Source organism: Somniosus microcephalus, chromosome 2, assembly GCF_052327205.1.
Source record: "Somniosus microcephalus isolate GS21.2 chromosome 2, FLI_Smic_1.0, whole genome shotgun sequence".
In the NCBI taxonomy this organism is placed as follows: domain Eukaryota; kingdom Metazoa; phylum Chordata; class Chondrichthyes; order Squaliformes; family Somniosidae; genus Somniosus; species Somniosus microcephalus.
The window spans coordinates 332440436-332462199 of record NC_140988.1 but is presented as its reverse complement, the minus strand read 5'-3'; the positions used below and the strand labels follow the sequence as shown (position 1 = coordinate 332462199).

Genomic DNA, 21764 nt, shown 5'->3' with positions numbered 1-21764 from the left:
GAGAGAGAGAGAGAGAATGGGGGAGAGAGAGAGAGAATGGGGGAGAGAGAGAGAGAATGGGGGAGAGAGAGAGAGAATGGGGGAGAGAGAGAGAGAATGGGGGGGAGAGGGGGAAGAGAGAGAGAGAGAGAGAGAGAGCGCGAGAGAGCGAGAGAGCGAGCGCGAGAGAGACTGGGGGGGGGGGAAGGAGCGCCTCAGGCCCAGCCGGATGGACCCCTGCCGCTCCGGGTGAACCGGAGCCCCCGCACGCAGCGTATCATCTCAGGCCTGGCCCGAGTGAGCCCTGATGAGCTCCCGCTGCGGGCCTCCGACGCCGTTCCGCTGCTGGATTTATTTCGGTTCGATGTTTTGTGGCTGTTGTATGGTCGCAGTTTATCGCCACGTGGTTGTCTGTGGTTTTTCGCGCTCCCGCACTAACGGCAGTTTGAAAGATTAGGCCCCGCCCACACATGCCATGAAACGCCCCCGTCACGCAGCGCACTCCCCCTGTAGGATTGGTCAACCTTCACGTCACTCAATGCTAATGAGCTGATTCCCCCGTATGATTGACCAACCGCTAATGAGCGGATTTTTGAATGTTTTTTCTATACTGTCCAAACAATTTTTGTCTGACCAAAAAGTAAATATGCCTATGACACTCCCTAATCATAAGCTTTCTTTTGATATAACATGTGTAGGTACGCTCTATAACGACAGAACCGATCCTTTTATATATATAATAAATATAAAAAAAGGTAGATACACATTAGAGTACTCCAATTGCAACACAACAAATAAGAACATATGAAATAGGAGCAGGAGTAGGCCATTTGGCTCCTCGAGCCTGCTCTGCCATTCAATAAGATTATGGCTGATCTTCTACCTCAACTCCACTTTCCTGAACTATCCCATATCCATTGATTCCCTTAATATTCAAACATCTATCGATCTCTGTCTTGAATATACTCAACAACTGAGCCTCCACAGCCCTCTGGGGTAGAGAATTCCAAAGATTCACCACCCTCTGAGTGAAGGAAATTTCTCCTCATCTCAGTCCTAAAGGGCTGACCCCTTATTCGGAGACTGTGGCCCCTGGTTCTAGACTCCCCAGCCAGGGGAAACATCCTCCCTGCATCTACCCTGTCAAGTCCTGTAAGAATTTTGTATGTTTCAATGAGATCACCTCTCATTCTTCTAAACCTTAGAGAATATAGGCCTAATCTACTCAATCTCTCCTCATAGGACAATCCCCCCATCCCAGGAATCAGTCTGGCGAACCTTTGTTGCACTCCCTCTATGGCAAGTATATCCTTCCTTCGTTAAGGAGACCAAAACTGTACACAATACTGCAGGTGTGGTCTCACCAGGGCCCTATATAATTGCAGTGAGATGTCTTTAGTCTTATACTCAAATCCTCTTGTAATAAAGGCCAACATACCATTTGCTTTCCTAATTGCTTGCCGTACCTGCATGTTAACTTTGTGAATCTTGTACAAGGACATCAGGTCCCTCTGAACACCAACATTTCCCCAATCTCGCATTTAAGAAATACACCGCTTTTCTATTTTCCTACCAAAGTGGATAACTTCACATTTCTCCACATTATATTCCATTTGCCATGTTCTTGCCCACTCACTGAACCTGTCTATATTCCCTTGAAGCCTCCTTGTAATCCTCCTCACAACTTACATTCCCACCCAGCTTTGCATCATCAGCAAATTTGGGTGTATTACATTTTGGTCCCCTCATCCAAATTATTGATGTAGATTGTGAATAGCTGAGGCCCAAGCACTGAGCCTTGCCATACCCCACTAGTTACAGCCTGCCAACCCCAAAATGACCCGTTTATTCCTACTCTCTGTTTTCTGTCCGTTAGCCAATCCTCAATCCATGCTAGCATATTACCCCCAATCACATGAGCCCTCATTTTTGTTTAATAACCTCTTGTGTGGCACCTATCGAATGCCTTCTGAAAATCCAAATACACCACATCCACTGGTTCCCCCTTATCTATTCTGCTAGTTACAACCTCAAAAAGTTCGAACAGATTTGTCAAACACGATTTCCCTTTCATAAATAACAGAAAATGCTGGAAAAACTCAGCAGGCCAGGCAACATCCGTGGAGAGAAATTACAGTTGACGTTTCGGGTCGAAACCCTTCTTCAAAACTGGAAAGGAAATGAAATAGATCGAAAGGAGGGCTGGGGAGGGAACAAAAGAAGTGAATAGACATTAAGAGGTATTCAAAACGAGACGAGATGGTGATAGGACTAGTGAAGAGGCAAAAGACGGCTCAAATTAGGTGTGAAATGTACTGGCAGAATGAGAGACAGCTGCCATGTAAAAACAAAAGAGGAAAGGGGGGGTGGGGGGGGGGGGGGGGGAAACCCAAAACAAAGGGGTCGGGGGGGTGGGAAAAAGTAAAAATGTAATAGGGGCCGAGGTTATGATCTGAAATTGATGAACTCGATATTGAGTCCGGAAGGCTGCAAAGTGCCTAATCGGAAGATGAGGTGCTGTTCCTCGAGTTTACGTTGGGCTTCCGTGGAACAATGCAAGAGGCCAAGGACGGTGAGGTCTGAGAGGGAATGGAGCGGTGAATTAAAATGACAGGCGACCGGAAGCTCGGGGTCACCCTTACGGACTGAACAGAGGTGTTCCGCAAAACGGTCACCCAATCTGCGTTTGGTCTCCCCAATGTAGAGGAGACCACATCGTGAGCAGCGAATACAGTATACTAGATTGCAAGAAGTACAAGTAAATCGCTGTTTCACCTGGAAGGGGTGTTTGGGGCCCTGGACAGTGGGAAGGGGAGAGGTATAAGGGCAGGTGTTGCATCTCCTGCGCTTGCACGGGAAGGTGCCGGGCGAAGGGGAAGGGGTGCTGGGGGTGATAGAGGAGTGGACTAGGGTGTCTCGGAGGGAGCGGTCCCTACGGAATGCTGAAAGGGGAGGGGAAGATGCGTTTGGTGGTGGGATCACTTTGGAGGTAGCGGAAATGGCGGAGGATGATTCCCTTTCATAAATCCATGTTGACTGCTCAATCCTATTATTTTCTACGTACCCTGTTACCACGTCTTTAATAACAGATTCTAGCATTTTCCCTACTACTGATGTCATGCTAACCTGGTCTGCAGTTCCCAGTTCTCTCTCTCCCTCCTTTCTTAAATAGTCGGGTTACATTTGCCACCTTCCAATCCACGGGAACCGTTCTCGAATCTATGGAATTTTGGAAAATGATAACCAATGCATCCACTATCTTTATAACCACCTCTTTCAAAACCCTAGGATGCAGGCCATCAGGTCAGAGATTTATCAGCTTTTAGTCCCATTAATTTCTCCAGTACTATTTTTTTTTACTAATACTAATTTCTTTCAGTTCCTCATTCTCGCGAGAGCCTTGGTTCTCCACTATTTTCGGGAAGTTTTTTGCGTCTTTTTCCGTGAAGACAGACACAAAGTATTTGTTTAATTTCTCTGCCATTTTCTTATTCCCCATTATAATTTCTCCTGTCTCAGCCTGTAAGGGGCACACATTTACTTACGCTAATCTTTTCCTTTTTAACCTACATATAGAAGCTTTTACAGTCTGTTTTTATGTTTCTCGCTAGTTTACTCTCATTCTATTTTCCCTTTCTTTATCAATTTCTTGGTCCTCCTTTGCTGAATTCTAAAATCCTCCCAATCCTCAGGCTTACTACTCTTTTTGGCACCATTATAAGCCTGTTCCTTTGATCAAATACTATCTTTAACTTCTCTTGTTAGCCACGGTTGGACCACTTTTCCTGTGGGGTTTTTGTGCCTTAAAGGAATGTATATTTGTTGTAAATTATGTATTAATTCCTTAAATGCTAGTCATTGCTTCTCTACCATCAAACCTTTTAATGTAGTTTCCCAATCTACCTTATCCAACTCGCCCCTCATACCTACGCAGTTTGCTTTGTTTAAATTTAAGACCCTAGATTTGGATTTAACTAAATCATTTTCAAACTCAATATAAAATTCTATCATATTATGGTCACTCTTCCCTAAAGGACCCTTCACTACAAGGTTATTAATTAACCCTTTCTCATTGCACAATACTAGATCTAAAATAGCCTGTTCCCTAGTTGGTTCCTCAACATACTGATCTAGAAAACTATCTTGCATACATTCCATGAATTCATCCTCCACACTTTGAGCAAACCGAATTTGCAGTGACTATAAGTAGATTAAAGTCCCCCATGATCACTGTATTACCCTTGTTACATGCGCCTCTAACTTCCAGATTTATACACTGCCCTACATTACAACTACTGTTTGGGGGCCTATAAACAACTCCCACCAATGTTTTCTGCCCCTTGCTGTTTCTTAGCTCCACCCAAACTGATTCTACTTCTTGATTTTCAGAGCTAAGATCCTTTCTCTCTACTGTCTTTATCCCATCCTTTATTATCAGGGCTACCCCTCCTCCTTTTCCATTTTGCCTATCTCTTCTAAAAGTTAAGTATCCTGGAATATTTAGTTCCCAACCGTGGCCACTTTGCAACCACATCTCCGTTATGGCTATTAGATCAAACCTGTTGATTTCTATCTGCGCTATTAATTCATCTATTTTGTTGCGAATGCTTCGCACATTCAGATATACTGCCTTTAGCTTTGACTTATTTGTATTTTTCCCTGATGTCACCTTAGTCACTGATGCCTTATTACCTTTGTTACTCTCTCTGTCCCTTCCTGACCCACTCTGCTTGTTTTTACCCAAAACTCTACTCTGCTCCAGAGCCTTGACATTTCTCTCACTGCTTTTAAATTTACTCTTTCCTGAATCCTCCCACCCCCCCCCATCATTAGTTTAAAGCCATGTCTACTGCCCTAATTATTTGGTTCGCCAGGACACTGGTCCCAGCCCGGTTTAAGTGGAGCCCATCCCAACGGAACAGTTCCCTCTTTCCCCAGTACTGGTGCCAGTGCCCCATGAACTGAAACCCATTCCTCCCACACCACTCTGAGCCACGCATTTAAAACTCTAATCCGTTTGTCCCTACGCTAATTTGCAAGTGGCTCAGGTAACAATCCAGAGATTACCTTTGAGGTTCTGCTTTTTAATTTGGACCCCAACTCCTCAAACTCCCTCAGCAAAACCTCATTCCTAGTTCTACCTATGTCATTGGTTCCTACGTGGACTATGTAGTGTCCGTGTGTTGATAAAGACACTGAAGACAGGAGTTGGTTCATAGGTGTTTACTAAGCAAAGTCTGGGGGGGTTCTAACGGATATACACAATATACAGGCTTATATAGCCCGAGTGGCCATTACCGGCATTACAGCACACCTGGGGCTCTTAAAGGCACATACACTACAGACCACAACAACTGGATCCTCCCCCTCCCACTCCAAGTTCTTCTCCAGCGGCGAAGAGATGTCTTTAACCTAGGCAACACAACCTTAGGAACTCTCGGTCGCGGCTGCAGATAACAGCATCTATCCCGAATATACTGTCCCCTACCACAACTACATTCCCTTTCACTCCCCCCCGACTTGAATGGCCTCCTGCACCAGGGTGCCATGGTCAGCTTACTCATCCGTCCTACAGGCTTTTCCCTCATCCACACAGGCAGCAAGAACCTCATGCCTGTTGGACAAGGGCAATTAGGTGACTTAGTTTACAGTGTAGTTTCTTGACTAATTACTTGATCTAGATTAAGTTATGGGTACTGAAATTAAATATCTACTTGCAACATAAAGCACTACAATTGTCTAGGCAAAAAGCGACAACTCCTTCCCCCTCTTCTCCAAATTCCCACTCTTTCCAAATTCCCAACTAAAACACTCTGTTCAAGTTCACACTGTTTAATCCCGCTCTGTGCAGACCGCAAATCTTTAGAAAGGGACTTAAAAATCTTTTTTTTTTTTTTTTTAAAAAGGACCTTTAAAAACAGATTAATCACCTCTAGCATGGGTAAATTATAAGCATCACAAAGCTTGAGCATTAGCACCTGATGGGATGGTTTTCACACTGAAACAAGTGCTCGAGCACCTGATGATCTTAAAAAGACTCAAACGTCACTGGAACAAGGTAAAAAAACTGTTCAATCTCTAACAACAACAGAAAATACTGGAAACACTCCGCAGTTAAATCTCTAGCTTCTTCCAGTTCTGATGCAAGGTCAACAACCCGAAACATTAATACTGTTTCTCTCTCCACAGATGCTGCCTGACCTGATGAGTGTTTCCAGCATTTTTTGTTTTTATTTCAAATATCATTGAATTGGTTATCATTGATTTGTACACCTAGACAAAACACTTGATTGGCAAAAAGGGCTTAACACATCAGCTTTAGCAAGGAAGTACAACTCAAATGAATAAATCCAGGCTTTTGCAATTCATTTAAACGTTTTATTCATTTGACAGTTAGTAATTTAACAGAGACAGCTATCATTGGAAGACAGAAAAATGATTTGTCCATGGAATTTTTATTCTCTTAAGTGTTTTGTTATTTTAGCAGTTATTCGTTTAAGTGGGCTTGACTGTACTATCTATATCTCTCACAATCATTATCTTAAACCTTATTATTGTGATCACTACTCCCTAGATGTTCTCTCACGCTTACTTCTTCTACAGGAAACTTTTTTAAATCCAGCACCGACGGGACCGACGTGGTGCCGGTTCATCAAAAATTCCGGATAGCCGAGAGCTACAGTAAAAGATACGGAGAGCTGAGAGCTCCGTATAAAGCAACAAACCCTGTTGCTTAGCAACAGGTGCAGAACAATGGCCACAAGTTCCAAGCGTCTCTGTAGCTTAGCAACAGCTGCAGCCACACCCAATTGCACAGCAACAGATCGAGAAAGGCAAGTACCTGAACCTACTCCTGAATTTTGCAGGTTAACCGAGATTTCTGGTTATTTAGGTGCCGGTAAAAATCGAAAGTTTCCTGTATCTACTCCGGTTGATTTCCCATTACTAGGTCTAGCAGTGTTTCTTCCCTCGTTAGGTTTATTACATATTAAGTCAGAAAGGAGTCTTGTACACACTTTAAAAACTCCATTAGCTTCTCTCCTTTCACACCCTCTCTCTGCCAGTTTATTTGGAGTTAGTTGAAATCCTCCATGTTTATGATTGTGCTTTTTTACTCATTTCATATATTTGCCTGCATATTTCTCCCTCCACTTCCTTTGCACTATTTGGTGGGCTGTGGTATACCCTGAATAGGTGACCGATCCCTTCCAATCCTTTATCTCAATCCATACGGATTTTGTTTCTATCTCTTTGTTAGACACATCCTTTCTTGCTACTGCCATTATGTTGTTTAATTAACACAGCTATCCAAGCACCCTTTCTACTTTCACAAAAGCAAAACACTGCGGATGCTGGAAGTCTGAAATAAAAACAGAAAATGCTGGAAATTCTCAGCAAGTCAGGCAGCATCTGAGGAAAGAGAAACAAAGTTAACATTTCAGGTCGATAACCTTTCATCAGAACTGGAACAAGTTAGCGATGTAACAGGTTTTAAGCAAGTACAGAGGCAGGAAAAGGGAGGAGGAGAGGAAAGGGAAAAAGGGAAGGTCTGTGATAGTGTGAAAGGCAAGAGCGATTAAATGACAAAAGGGATGATGGCACTAGGCAAGAGGGGATGATAATGGGACAAGTAAAGAAACAAAAGATGGGTTGACAGGAGGTGTAAATGGGAACAGCAGAATCATTACCAACAGCTGCTGTCTGAAAAACTGGTGGCAGGGATTTTTATCTGAAATTGTTGAACTCGATGTTGAGTCCGGAAGGCTGTAAAGTGCCTAATCGAAAGATGAGGTGCTGTTCCCCGAGCTTCTGTTGAGCTTCATTGGAACAGTGTAGGAGGCCGAGGACAGAGAGGTGGGAGTGGGGCAGAGAATTAAAGTGACAGGCGACCGGAAGCTCAGGGTCACGCTTGTGGACTGAACAGAGGTGTTCCGCATAGCGATCACCCAATCTGTGTTTGGTCTCCCCAATGTAGAGGAGACCGCGTCGTGAGCAGTGAATACAGTATACTAAATTGAAATAAGTACAAGAAGATCGCTGCTTCACCTGGAAAGTGTGTTTGGGGCCCTGAATAGTGGGAAGGGAGGAAGTAAAGGGGCAGGTGTCGCATCTCCTATGGTTGCACAGGATGGTGCCATGAGAAGAGGAGGTGGTGATTGAAAAGTGGACCAGGGTGTCACGGAGGGAATGCTGAAAGGGGAGGGGAAGATGTGTTTGGTAGTGGCATCATGCTGGGGGTGGCGGAAAATGATCCGTTGAATGTGAAGGCTGGTGGGGTGAAAGGTGGGAGGACAAGGGGAACCCTATCGTGGCTCTGGGAGGGGAAGGGAAGGGGTGAGAGTAGAAGTGCGGGAAATAGAACGGACACGGTTGAGAGCCCGGTCAATCACAGTGGAGGGGAATCCTCGGTTGAGGAAGCACTGGTATGGAAGGTGGCATTGCCAGAACATAGGAGTGGAGATGGAGAAATTGGGAGAATGGCATATAGTCCTTACAGGAACCGGGGTGCGAGGAAGTGTAGTCAAGGTAGCTGTGGGAGTCAGTGGGCTTATAGTGGATATTGGTCAATAGCCTATCGCCAGAAATGGAGATAGAGAAGTCGAGGAAAGGGAAGAGTCAGAGATGGACCATGTGAAGGCAAGGGAAGGGTGAAATTGCATGCAATATTTAACTGCCAAACCTGTCCTGTCTGCAGTCATGATTCAGTTATTCCAAAACTGTACACAATACTCCAGATGCGGTCTCACCAGCACCTTGTACAGCTGTAGTAAGGTATCCCTATTCCTATACTCGAACCCCCTTGATATGAAGGCCAACATACCATTTGCCTTCTTAATCGCCTGTTGCACCTGCATGCTCTCCTTCAGTGACTGGTGCACAAGAACACCCAGGTCCCTCTGCACTTCCCCATCTCCCAATCTATTGCCATTTAGATAATAATCTACCCTCCTGTTTTTACCCCCAAAGTGGATAACCTCGCATTTATCCACATTATAGTGCATCTGCCACGTATCCGCCCATTCCCCCAACCTGTCCAAATCGCACTGTAGCCTCCTGACATCCTCATCAGAGCCCACCCCTCCTCCTAGTTTAGTGTCGTCAGCGAATTTGGAAATATTGCATCCAATTCCCTGATCCAGATCATTTATATATATTGTGAACAGCTGGGGTCCCAGGACAGATCCTTGCGGCACCCCGCTGGTCACTGCCTGCCACTCCGAAAACGAGCCGTTTATTCCAACTCTCTGTTTTCTATCCGCCAGCCAGTTCTCTATCCACGTTAATACTTTGCCCCCAATTCCATGAGCCTTAATTTTGCATGATAATCTTTTGTGTGGAACCTTATCGAAGGCTTTCTGGAAGTCAAGGTACACCACATCCACTGGCTCTCCCCCATCTATTTTACCAGTTACTTCCTCAAAAAATTCCAGCAGATTAGTCAAACACGATTTACCCTTTGTAAATCCATGTTGACTCTGTCCGATCCTTTCCCCATTTGTCAAGTGCTCCGCTATTTTATCCTTAATAATGGACTCTAGCATTTTGCCCACAACCGATGTAAGGCTTACTGGTCTATAATTCCCTGCTTTCTCTCTACCCCCCTTTTTAAATATTGGGGTAACATTAGCTACCCTCCAATCCACGGGTACTGTTCCCGAGTCAATGGAGTTCCGGAAGATGATCCTTAGAGCATCTGCTATCTCCAGGGCCACCTCCTTAAGTACCCTAGGATGTAGTTTATCAGGCCCCGGGGATTTGTCGGCCTTCAGTCCCCTCAACTTACCCAACACCATATCCCTAGAGATACTAATTTCTGTCAGCTCCTCCCTCTCATTAGTCCCTATGTTTGCCGATATTCCTGGGAGGTTATTTGTGTCCTCCTTTGTGAATACAGAACCAAAGTATGAGTTTAATTGGTCTGCCATTTCCTTATTCTCCATTATATATTCTCCCGAATCGGACTGCAAGGGACCGACTTGGGATTTTACCAGTCTTTTCCTCCTGATATACCGATAAAAGCTTTTGCAGTCTGTCTTTATGTTTGCTGCAAGTTTACTTTCGTATTCTATTTTCCCCTTCCTGATTAATCCCTTTGTCCTCTTTTGCTGTATCCTGTACTGCCCCCAATCTTCCGGTCTGGTGCTTTTTTTTGCCAGTTGATATGCCCTTTTTTTTGATTTTATGCTGTCCCTAATTTCCCTCGTTATCCACGGTTGAGTCACCTTTTTAGGTTTATTTTTATGCCAAACCGGTATAAACATGTTCTGGAATTCTTCCATTCTATCTTTGAATGCTTGCCATTGCCTATCCACTGTCAATCCCCCCAGAAACACCACCCAATCAATCTTACCCAATTCCCGTCTCATACCCTCGTAATTCCCTTTATTTAAGTTCTGGACCTTAGTCTCTGATTCAATTTCCTCACTCTCCATTTAATGTGCTCTTATTTTCCATTACTGCTGCTTTATGTTTAACAGGTATATTACTGTTCCCAGAGTATTTGTTATCTTTATCTCTGTGTACTCAGACCTTTGCTCTCTACTTAGGTTACTGTTATATCCACCCAACCCCCTTTACTAGTTTCCAGTTCTATTCATCCTTTCTGCTAGGACCATGGTCCCTGCCGATTCAGGTGCAGCATGTTGAGCAGTACAGCTCCTTCCTATCCTAGCACTGGTGCCAGAGTCCCATGAACTAGAACCTCTTCTTTCCACACAAATCTTTCAACTACATATACATTTTCCTAATCTGTTTCTCCCTATGACAATTAGCATGTGGCTCAGGTAGTAATCTGGAGATTACCAACTTCGAGGTCCTTTTTAATTTAGCGCTTGATGCTCCCATAGCAGGGCCTCCTCCCTGTTCGTTCTTATTTTGTTGGTTCTGACATGGACCACAACAACTGGTTTTTCCACCTCCCATCCCATTCTTTTCCAACCACTTGGAAATATCCTTTACCCTTGCAACACACCCTCCTAGCCTCTCAAATGCAGAGGATACCATCTAACCCCCTAATTACCAACCATTCTATTCTGCTCCCCCCCTTGAATTGCCTCCTGCTCCACAGTACCTTAGTTAACATTCTGACCATTCTCCCCACAGTCTTCTTTCTTATCCCCATAGGTAACAAGTATATCATACCCGTTAGACAGAACCAGTTTTTGCAGTTCCTCCTTCTCTCCCTCCAATAGGTTCGCCCTACCCTACTGTCAGTCACGCATTCCTCTTCCTGTACCTGTGCCTCTATTTGAGTCAGTCAGGTGCAAGTGTGACATTCACTTTACATGTGTGATGTTATCAAGTGGAGCAGAGTTTGTGCTAGATGCAAGACTTTTAATTACAGCATATAGATTTTCTCCCCTCTTCACTTGTCTGTGTACAGTTCCAGAGACACTGGCAGCTCCAGTATTTCCCCAAAGTGGTCATTTCATGGAATCATACAGCACAGAAGGAGGCCATTCTGCCCATCGTGCCTGTGTCAGCTCTTTGACAGAGCTATTCAATTAGTCCCACTCCTCTGCTCTTTCCCCAGAGCTCTGCACATTTTTGCTTTTCAAGTATGCATCATGTTCCCATTTGAAATTTCCTCACGTGAGCGCCCAGGCATTGATTGTCAGCAGCCTTTTTGACTGTGCAGGGCATCACAGCAAAGCCCAATCTTGCTCACACCCAATACCACATGCACGCAGAGGCCAATGGACAGTAATGGAACTTTTTAATCCCCCTGCTAGCTCATGCACCCCTACTGTTTTCCTCAGTAATCAGATAGCTCTGCACAAACTCAGAAATGATCTTCCTGGTCTACATACCCCAGACGGTGCAATTAACCACAGTCATTGGGAGAGTTATGGAGTATCATTTTATTCCAGGAGGGAGGAAGAACAGGCAAACAAATCACTAAAGTTCAGCCTTTCTCAGTCATGGAAGAAAAAAAACTTGGTATTTCACAATTATGCACACATTAGTATTCCGAAACATATCATTACCACTTCCTGTGGAGTTAGCCCCTTTAAGCTAAAGCAGCACAAACAATTTTTCAACTGCCATTTTGCCAGGCCTCCAGGTCTCATTTTGCTTTTAAAAGTGTAATCTACTGGATTATCTCACTGAAAAATAAACACTGCTCCATATGTTCAAATGGATTTACAGACTCTCATTCGCTTTGATCATAAATCTAACTCTGAACATGTCCCCAATGTTGGCACAATGTGGTCACATACTATCCTCATACCACCTAGTACTGTACCTGGAATTAAATAACCACCCACCCCCTCCCACCCAGCAGGCAAAGATCTCCACTCTTTTCGAAATGCTAAGTATCACAAGGCGGATGGGTTCTGGTAGTATCAGCACAGGCTGCTGTACTCAGGCATTTTAAAGCTTTTAGTGCTGGGGCTAGGGTAGAGAAAGTTACTGTGTGTCCCTTTAAATGAGTAAATTACATGTCATTTGTACACAAAGACCTTCTTTGGTTGCGAGGTGTTCGTCAAGCACGATTCATAATGAAATTGTGATGTCATACTGAATGCAATCACAGGCATGGAGGCCGTTCAAAGCAGCATATATGCAAGTGTGTAAATGAACTGCATTAACTAAGGTGTATACATTCAGCAAGTTCCAAATATGAAACTTAAAGATGATAAAAGCTCAAAGAATGAATGGCAAGTTAGTTAATTAAACTCAAAATGAGCAACACAAACACGAGTCTGCAAAAGGGAAACTTGGAGATGGTGCTGTCGCTTCCAAGGACAGGGTGATTGGCAGTGGGGGTTTTTTGAGAATGGAGGTGATGACAATGGTTTTGAAATGAAGAGGGATATGCCCGAGGAGAGGAAACCATTTACAGTCAACTAACATGGGAAGTTGAGTGGCCAGCAGTTTAGTGAGAATGGGGTCAACGGAGCAGGAGGTAGATCTCATGAACAAGATGAGCTCAGTGAGGGTACACCATGACAAGGTATTCCACCTTGCATACACCACAACAAGTTATTTCACCTTGGAAAGAACAGAACCACGGGCCACACCTGCATTTGATGAGGGTAAATTCAAAATTAATCTGTGGAAACATTATTTCAGTGAGTGAATAGTAAATCTATGAACTAGGTTCTCTCTTCTCTTAGGCAGTCCCTCGGAACCGAGGATGACTTGCTCCCACACTAAAAATGAGTTCTCATGTGACTGATGAGTCCAATGCGGGACCTATAGTCTCTGTCACAGGTGGGGCAGACGGTGGTTGAAGGGGCGGGTGGGTGGGGTGCTTGGGTTGACGTGCGCTCCTTGCGCTGCCTGCACTTGGCTTCCGCTTGCTCCCGGCGAAGAGACTCAAGGTGTTCGCCGCCTTCCCGGATGCTTCCCCTCCACTTTGTGCGGTCTTGGGCCAGGGATTCCCAGGTGTCGGTGGGGATGTTACACATTTTCAAGGAGGCTTAGAGGGTGTCCTTGAAGCGTTTCCTCTGCCCACCTGGGACTCTCTTGCTGTGTCAGAGCTCCGAGTAGAGCACTTGTTTTGGGAGTCTCGTATCGGGCATGCAGACGATATGACCCGTCCATCAGAGCTGATCGAGCGTGGTCAAAGCTTCGGTGCTGGGGATGTTGGCCTGAGCGAGAACACTGACGTTGGTGCACCTATCCTGCCAATGGATTTGCAGGATCTTGCGGAGGACACATTGGTGGTACCTCTCCAGTGCTTTGAGGTGCCTGCTGTACATGGTCCATGTCTCTGAAGCATACAGGAAGGCGGGTATCACTACTGCTCTGTAGACCATGAGCTTGGTGGCGGGTATCGCTACTGCTCTGTAGACCATGAGCTTGGTGCAGAGTTTGAGGTCCTGGTCTTCAAACACTCTTCCTCAGGCGACCGAAGGCTGCACTGGCACACTGATGGTGGTGATGAACTTCGTCATCGACATCTACCCTTGTTCACAGTAGGCTCCCGAGGTATGGAAAGTGGTCCACATTGTCCAAGGCCTTGTCATGGATTTTGATAATCGGGAAGAGGTTGGTTGAGGACCTTTGTCTTACAGGTGTTTAGTGCAAAGCCCATGCTCTCGTACGCTCCGATGAAGGTGTTGACGATGGTTTGGAGTGCGGCATCAGAGTGTGCGCAGACGCAAGCGTCGTCTGCATACTGTAATTCAATGACAGAGGGTGGGACAACCTTGGATCTGGATTGGAGGCGATGGAGGTTGAACAGTTTCCTGTTTGTTCTGTAGATTAGCTCCACTCCAGCGGGGAGCTTACGGAGGGCGAGATGAAGCATTGCAGCAAGTAAGATTGAGAAGAGCGTTGGTGCGATGACACAGCCTTGCCTGACCCCGGTCCATACCTGAATTGGGTCTGTGGTGGATCCGTTGGTCAGGATCATGGCTTGCATGTCGTCGTGAAGCAGGCGGAGGATAGTAACAAATGTTTGAGGGCAGCCGAAATTGAGGAGGACACTCCATGATCCCTCACGGTTGACGGTGTCGAAGGCCTTTGAGAGATCAAAGGCGGCCATGTACAGCGGTTGGTGCTGTTCCCTGCATTTCTTTTGTAACTGACGTGCGGTGAAGATCATGTCCATTGTGCCCCTTAGTGGGGGAATCTGCACTGTGACTCTGGGAGGAGCTCTTCAGCCACTGGGAGAAGGCGATTGAGGAGGATTCTTGCAATGACTTTCCCTGTGGCGGACAGTAGGGAGACTCCTCTGTAATTACCGCAATCGGACTGGTCACCTTTCTTGAAGATGGTCACGATTACGGTGTCTGAGATCCCCTGGCATGCTCTCCTCCTTCCAAATAAGAGAAATGAGTTCATGTATTCACGCCAATAGTGCTTCTCCGCCATGTTTTAGCGCCTCAGCGGGGATTCCATCTGCTCCTGAGGCCTTGTTGTTCTTCAGTTGTTGGACGGCCTTTTCAACCTCATTTCAGGCTGGGGTTGTGCAGAGGTGGTGGTGGGTAGCATGCTGCGGGATGGAGTTGAGGACACTCGCGTCGAAGACAGAGTCTCGGTTAAGGAGATCTTCGAAGTGCTCCTTCCAGCGGGCACTGACTGCCTCTCTGTCCTTGATAAGTACCTCTCCGTTCTTGGCCTGCAGTGGGGTAGGACCTTGGGCCGTAGGTGGTCTTGACTGCGCGAAAGAATCCACGCACGTCGTGGTTGTCGGCTAGCGCTTTCTCCAATCACCATCTGTTCTTTAGGTCGCAAGTTTTTTGTTGGACCTCGGCCTTCAGGCATCTGTAGAGCTGCTTTCTTGCTCTCGAGTTCTGTAGCTGTTTCCAGATCAGGAATGCCTTGCGTTTGCAGCTTATTACCTCCTGGATTTCCTGGTCGTTCTCTAATCGAACCAGTCTTGGTGTTTCCTGGTCGAGTGACCGAGCGTCTCTTCACAGGTGCTGATTGTGGAGGCCTCGAGTGCAGACCAGGCGCTGTGGACACCGTGTCTCTGAATCACTGGGAGTCGTCAGGTTGGTTGTGAGGCGCAGGCTGAATAGGGCTTTCTTAGCAGGGTCTTTGAGTGCTCCAGAGTTGATTTTCCTGTGGCATTGCTTCTGTTACCACCGCTGTTTTGGGGCTACGTTGATGGAGATGACAGAGTGGATTAGGCGGTGGTCTGTCTAGCAGTCGTCAGCTTGTCATGGCGTGGGTGATGCGGATGTCCTTGTGGTCCCTCGCTTGGACGATGACGTAGTCCAGCAGATGCCAGTGCTTGGAGCGAGGGTGTTGCCATGAAGCCCTGTACTCGTCTCTCTGACGGAACAAGGTGTTGGTTATGACAAGGCCATGTTCTAAGCATTTTGCCAGGAGGAGGGTACAGAAAATATTTTGTGATACAGTATTTGAGTAATTCAAGACATGACATATGGTTAAGTGCAGTGTGCTTGGGAGGAACTGGTGACTTTGGACCTACAATGTAATGTTTTCTAAATTACAACAGTGACTACACTTCAAAAAGTACTTCATGTCCTGAGGTCATGAAAGGCACTATATAAATCCAGCTATTTCTTTCTTTCCTTTGGTTCCAAAAGCTTTCCACCACTATGGGTTTTCCTCACCACATGTCTGGGTCTTTTGTAGACTAATTGATAGAGAGTGATTGCCATTATTAATCAACTCAATTATTGTTGTATTATGCGACTACCAGGAAAATAAAAAGGCAAACAAGATGAATCTTGATCTTTTTAAGTCCAGCAAGTCCTATCAACAGGTGATCTCCCTTCTTGGTGACAGTAGTCCATGAGCTCCCAATATTTGTTGTTGGAGTTCAGGGTGGAGGGTGCAGGAGAGCAGCTTAAGGAGACGGTTGATAGTGAAGAAAAGAAGCAGGATGATCCTCAAGGGGAGCAAGACCCAATAGAGCTTGATGTGGTCCAGTCAGATCTGGTGATGGATAGCTAAACCAGTTGTGCATCAAATATGCTCAGTCCACATCCCTTGGAGCGAAAATTGCAGCCATACCAGAATGAAAAAGAGAGCAAAAGTTTTGTTAGGGACAAGGGCATCAAAGGTGAAGGTTTGGGTGAGCAAATTGAAGGTTGTAGAGGTATTGTGTCGAGGGCTAAAAGCTAAGCAGTTGAGTTTAAAAGTGCAGTTGACTTGGGGGAAGAGCTTCCTCCCTCAAAAGGCAGAGGTCTGGGGATCATCACAACTAACCCAACTTCTGGCCCAGCTCATTAGCTCAGCTGAGAACAGGAATGAAACCTAGGACTCATGTCTGCATGAAACAGTACTACCCGTGAGAGTATTAATGGAGCTCTCCTGTTCAGTAATCATTTTAGTTAGTTTATTTTTTTCATGATTTCGAAACCAAGTTCGACTCGTTTTCTTTTTTAACTCTTAGCTTTCAGATTATTCCCTCCTTCCGAATTTTTCTCCGCTAATTTTACACTGTCTGAAACCACTTGATGGGAATGCAACAGTTACCCAAGTAGCCATTATTCATGTGTAAACCTCAAAAGTGAATGTTGGCTAGGCCATTTGACCACAGGAAGCATCATAGCCATACCTGATCTTGTCCTCACTCAGCATCCATACATGTGCACTTCCAGCAGGAAGTGATGGATCGTGATTGGGAATACAAAACCCTATATTCTCTCCCAAATGGCAGCTGTCTCTCATCCTGCCAGTACACTTCACACCAAATCTGAGCCGTCTTTTGTCTCCACTGTCCTATTACCATCTCGTCTGGTTTTGAATACCTCTTAATGTCCCTTTACTTTTTGTTCTATCGCAGCCTTGCCTTCGATCTATTTAATTTCCTTTCCAGTTTTGAAAAAGGGTTTCGCCCCGAAACGTCGACTCTAATTTCTCTCCACGGATGTTGCCTGGCCTGCTGAGTTTTTCCAGCATTTTCTGTTGTTATTTCCTATACCAGCTGATATCAACCAACACAGCGTAGACCATGCATTATACATTAGGACCTTCCTGGTCTTTATGGCTCAGTTTGTTGAGCCATCAGGAGAGCTTTCCTGAGCTGCTTACCTCATCCACTTTGGGTCTAGTTATTCTTCAACTTTTCTACCACAAGAATTATGCTTTATGTCCACCATCTTGCATTCATTTAATGTTAGGAGTTTTTTTTTGGTTACTACCTCCTTCGAGCTTTCGATAGTCCCAAATGTCTTGCTTGTTATTTTTCCCTTTAATTACAATATCAAAGCTAACTAGAATCTAGATGCTTATCCACTTCTTGATGATGAACCATCTATAAAGCACTAAACATTAAATCAATGTCAATTCAACCCGAGTATTCTGCTTCACAGCATGTGAATCCAACTGTGTCGTTAGCCAACTGATCCTGAAGAGATCGCAAAGTCTGTTTGAAGAATGGACTCAGTCGCGAATATTTTTGTGGACTTTATAGGCTGAGGGTGTTTTCGCTGTGGTGGGATCGCCCTGTGCAGATGCGTGGGGGACTGGTTTGTTAAAACTCCAGAGAACGCATGCCAGTTGGCTGTGACAAAAGAACTCAGTCATCCAGAATGTATGGGTTCACCCGACAGTCCTGGAAAAAGGGTGCCATTGAACTTGATTAAAAGGCCACTCTAATATGCAAAAGCACTTCTCACCTCCATCTCAGAAGAGAAGCAGAACAATGAACCCACTGGCCTCAGCCAGCTGAAGAGGAGCCAGTTTTTCCCAACACAAAGACCGAAGATATGTCCCAGACTTAGGGCCATTAATCCATCACAGAATACTCATGGGTCCAAGGATGACCCATCACTGATTAAGCACCAGAGTGCTTAGAAACAAAAGGATTTTAAAGATTGGCGGGAAAGTTAGGGGTAGCCAGACTCCTATAAAAATAGATTCTTTTCCACCATTCTTTCTCTCTCTCTCGCTCCCGCTCCAACAAGCTCGAACTAACAAGAAGTACCAGAGAAGCCGCTGAGCGGAGCAATCGAAACCGACCGCGTGTGGGGGTAAGCAGTCTCAAGTGTCCCAAGCCAGTAACCCGATATCCCAGGCGAGCTGGGTGAGCTGTAAGGGCTCTCAGAAGTGAAGCTTTTGGGCGATTCCGAGGGTGGGAGCTTCGTTTGGTTCAGCCAGGCGAAGGGGTTTATGCGACTGGGTAATTCGACGGTAGGGGTGGAATTAGAGTCCACCATAGCAACAAGGGAATTACTGCTTGTTATAGTCCCCAGTTTTGTACTGTATGTATGTTGTTTGTAACCTGGATTTTATTCTCCACAGGGATAGTGATTTTGTTTAGTAGTGCATGTTTTAGCCAGTGTATGTTAGACCAAATAAATATAAGTTTGATTTTTCACCGAAGCATTCCTGTCCGTGACTGATTTCATTTACACTCAGAATAATAATTCCTGGGTATAGAACTTTCGTAAGGCGGGGGCGATTCGAACCGTCCGTCTAGCAATTGGGCTAGGATCAAAAAACACTTACAATCCTGTCATATGAAGTCATTCATATTTGAGTCCTACATCAACCAGCAGCAATGCATTAGTTTCCCCACCAAGCTCAGTGACAATTGCTTAACACACCAACATACAACAGGAAGAAAATGAAACAATAAAAACTAAACCTATTGTAAAATTTAAGAATTCTTCACAGTTGTCAGCTTCAGTAGGCAATTTGTAATTTTTAACATAAAAAGCCATCTCTTTTTGATATATCTCAACTCCACCTACCTGCCTTCTCGCCACAATCCTCAATCCTTTCTTTCTCCGGAAACCCTTTTAATTTCCTTGCGGTACTGATGAATTCCGGGACTGATCCAAGTGACATAAGCTACTGCTAAACTTCATGCTTTTAAGTGGTTCAACATCGTGACCACAGCTAAAACTATAGCACAATCTCAATAAGCACTTAAACATCTGACTTAGAATTTTAAACAATTGAGTTAATGGAAAGTGGAGATTGAGAGGACAAACAGGAAGACCACCATTCTAGAGGCAACAAACTGGTTTCAGCTGCAGTGGGACTGGGTACAGACAAAGGGAGAGAATATTGCAGAAACTGAAGCAAGTGATCTTGGTAGTAGATAGGACACAAGGTGTTATTCAAAAATGCATCTGAATTTGTTTTTGCAGCTTTTACAGTCCTCTAGGCCTCATGATTCAATAATTTAACTAATTCTTGGATTTTTTCTAGCTTAAACTACCTACGTTAAAAGCTAATTTCAATAAATATTGGCCAGGACACCAGGGACAACTCCTCTGCTCATCTTTGAAATAGTACCATGGGATCTTTTACACCTACCCGAGGGGGCAAACGGGACCTTGGTTTAACGCCTCACCCAAAAGGCAGCCCCTCAGACAGTGCAGCAGTCCCTCAGTACTGCACTGGAGAATCAGCCTTGATTTTGTGCTAAAGGCTCTGGAGTGGGGCTTGAACATCATGCATGAACTTGATTCAAGATGGCTCCTGGGCAGTCAGCTCCCGAGCAAACTCCTTAATGTGTACCTCTATCCTTGGCCATCCGCTACCATCCTTTCCCCTTACTTCCCCCAAACTCCTGTTTAAGTACCCCTGGCTCTAATAGTGGGTGCATTTTAGCCCCAACTACAAATTAACTGCTAGTTTATACTGCCACTGCCCAGCCCTTGACCATGCCAGCGCTTTGTTTTCCCTCAGTGAGCACTGGATTTTTTCTCAAATTTGGCTTCCAAATTCCTGGACATTGAGACTACACTTCTGCACGGGACTACACCATAAGACACAGCTGTTATGTCTCTGAGCTGCTGCTCAGTTCCTTAAATTTCAAAGTAACTTTGATCAGCTTACAGCCCTTCCCCCACCGCTGAGGTTACCTGCTGAGCCCATGACTGGCCTACTGGTTTTTCAGCTTCAGCTACGGTCTGGTTCCTGGCTAGAGTTTCCCGCTCCGGGGCCGAAGTATATTTCTCCGCTGCTTCTGGATCTTATGGTGACCTCCAACTTCACCACCGTTCTTTTTCTGACCCGCAACTGATTCTGCACTTCTCCTAAATACCTCCATCAGTGCGTCCTCCTTCAAGTAGTTTCTGGACTTCACTCACCTGCCACACCTGTCTCCGAACTTGGACAAAGGTTCGTCGATGCTCCATGCTGACTCCACCCTACCTACGTCAACTTTATCCCACCACAGGACCTCTGACTTTAACTTCCTATTGTCACCTCTTCATTCCCTGTTACTACCAGGATATATGAATCCTAATAATTGCTACCTAACCAGGCCTATGTAACTTCAGTTTTCCGTGGCCATGTGCGTTTTGGCTGCCGCTCCAGACCCGAGCCCATCACTTCTATTTTCACTTTTTCCCCCCCCTTTTTTAGTTATTTTCCCTACACCTCTCCTAGGCACTTCTCTCCTGTCATCATGCCTCCTTTAATTCCTCCCCTCTCAGCTGCTTTGCCCTCTCAAATCCCTACCCCAACCCTTTAGCACTCCTTAACGATCCTACTCTCCTGTTGCCGTCCCAGGCTTGACTCCCGCTTAGATAAGCTTACAGTTTCCCTCTGTGCCTCTCTTGGGATCCTCCGAAGGGCCCATCGATGCACTCGTCGCTGCCTCATGAGCAGCAACCCCAACTGCCCTGTCCTACTCTCTCGCCAAACTTCCTGCCCAGCACGCCTGCTGGGGGCTAATCTTACCAATCTCCTTGCCGTTCAACTCGTCCCTCCCAGTGCTGACCCTATAGGCTCAGCCAGTGGATCAGCTATCACTGCCCCTCTCCGCAGCTCCCTCCAGAATGTCTATTCACTTGTGAACAAGGCCCTTGCCATCCATGAGCTTACTGTGGATGACTGCATCGACATCATGGCCTAAATGAAGCCTCCCCGCCAGGCTATACCTTCCATCACTTGCCCTGCCCAGACCGGCGCTGTGGCTCTTATCACCAAATCACACCTTGGTCTGTCCCCCTACTCCTCTGGCACTTTCTCCTTTGAGCAATTCACCTTTTTCCACCCCTCTAGCCTCATTTAAAATCCTCATTCTCTACCATCCACCCCAATACCATAAAGATTTTCTCACCAAGATATCTTCACTGCTTTCATCCCTCAGCTTCTGCAACAAGCAACTTCTCATCCTCTGTGCTTTCAACTTCTATCTCAATTCATCATGCTCTCTCTCCTAGTTCACTACCCTCCTATCCTCCCTTAATCTCTTCCTTCGTATAAACCCCCCCTACCCATATTCACGGCCACCCCCTGACCTTACCATCTCTCGTGGCCTCGCTACTCCCATCATGTCAATCACAAATAAGGCAATCTCTGATAACTTCATTGTATCGCTCTCCACCCACATCCCCCGCCCCCAACACTGCTTCCTTCTGTGTCCGCCCCTAGAAAAAACTTTCCCCCAA

General features: G+C 45.6%; 1 protein-coding gene across 1 annotated transcript in view; it reads right to left on the bottom strand.

Annotated features, from left to right (window-relative positions):
* dym (dymeclin) overlaps positions 1 to 21487 on the bottom strand; it is a 527720-nt gene extending 506233 nt beyond the window's left edge. The window contains exon 1 of the mRNA XM_085966565.1: positions 21417 to 21487. Within this exon, the coding sequence (XP_085822691.1) occupies positions 21417 to 21487 (71 nt within the window). The remainder of the gene's footprint in view (positions 1 to 21416) is intronic.
* Between the last annotated feature and the right edge of the window lie 277 nt (positions 21488 to 21764).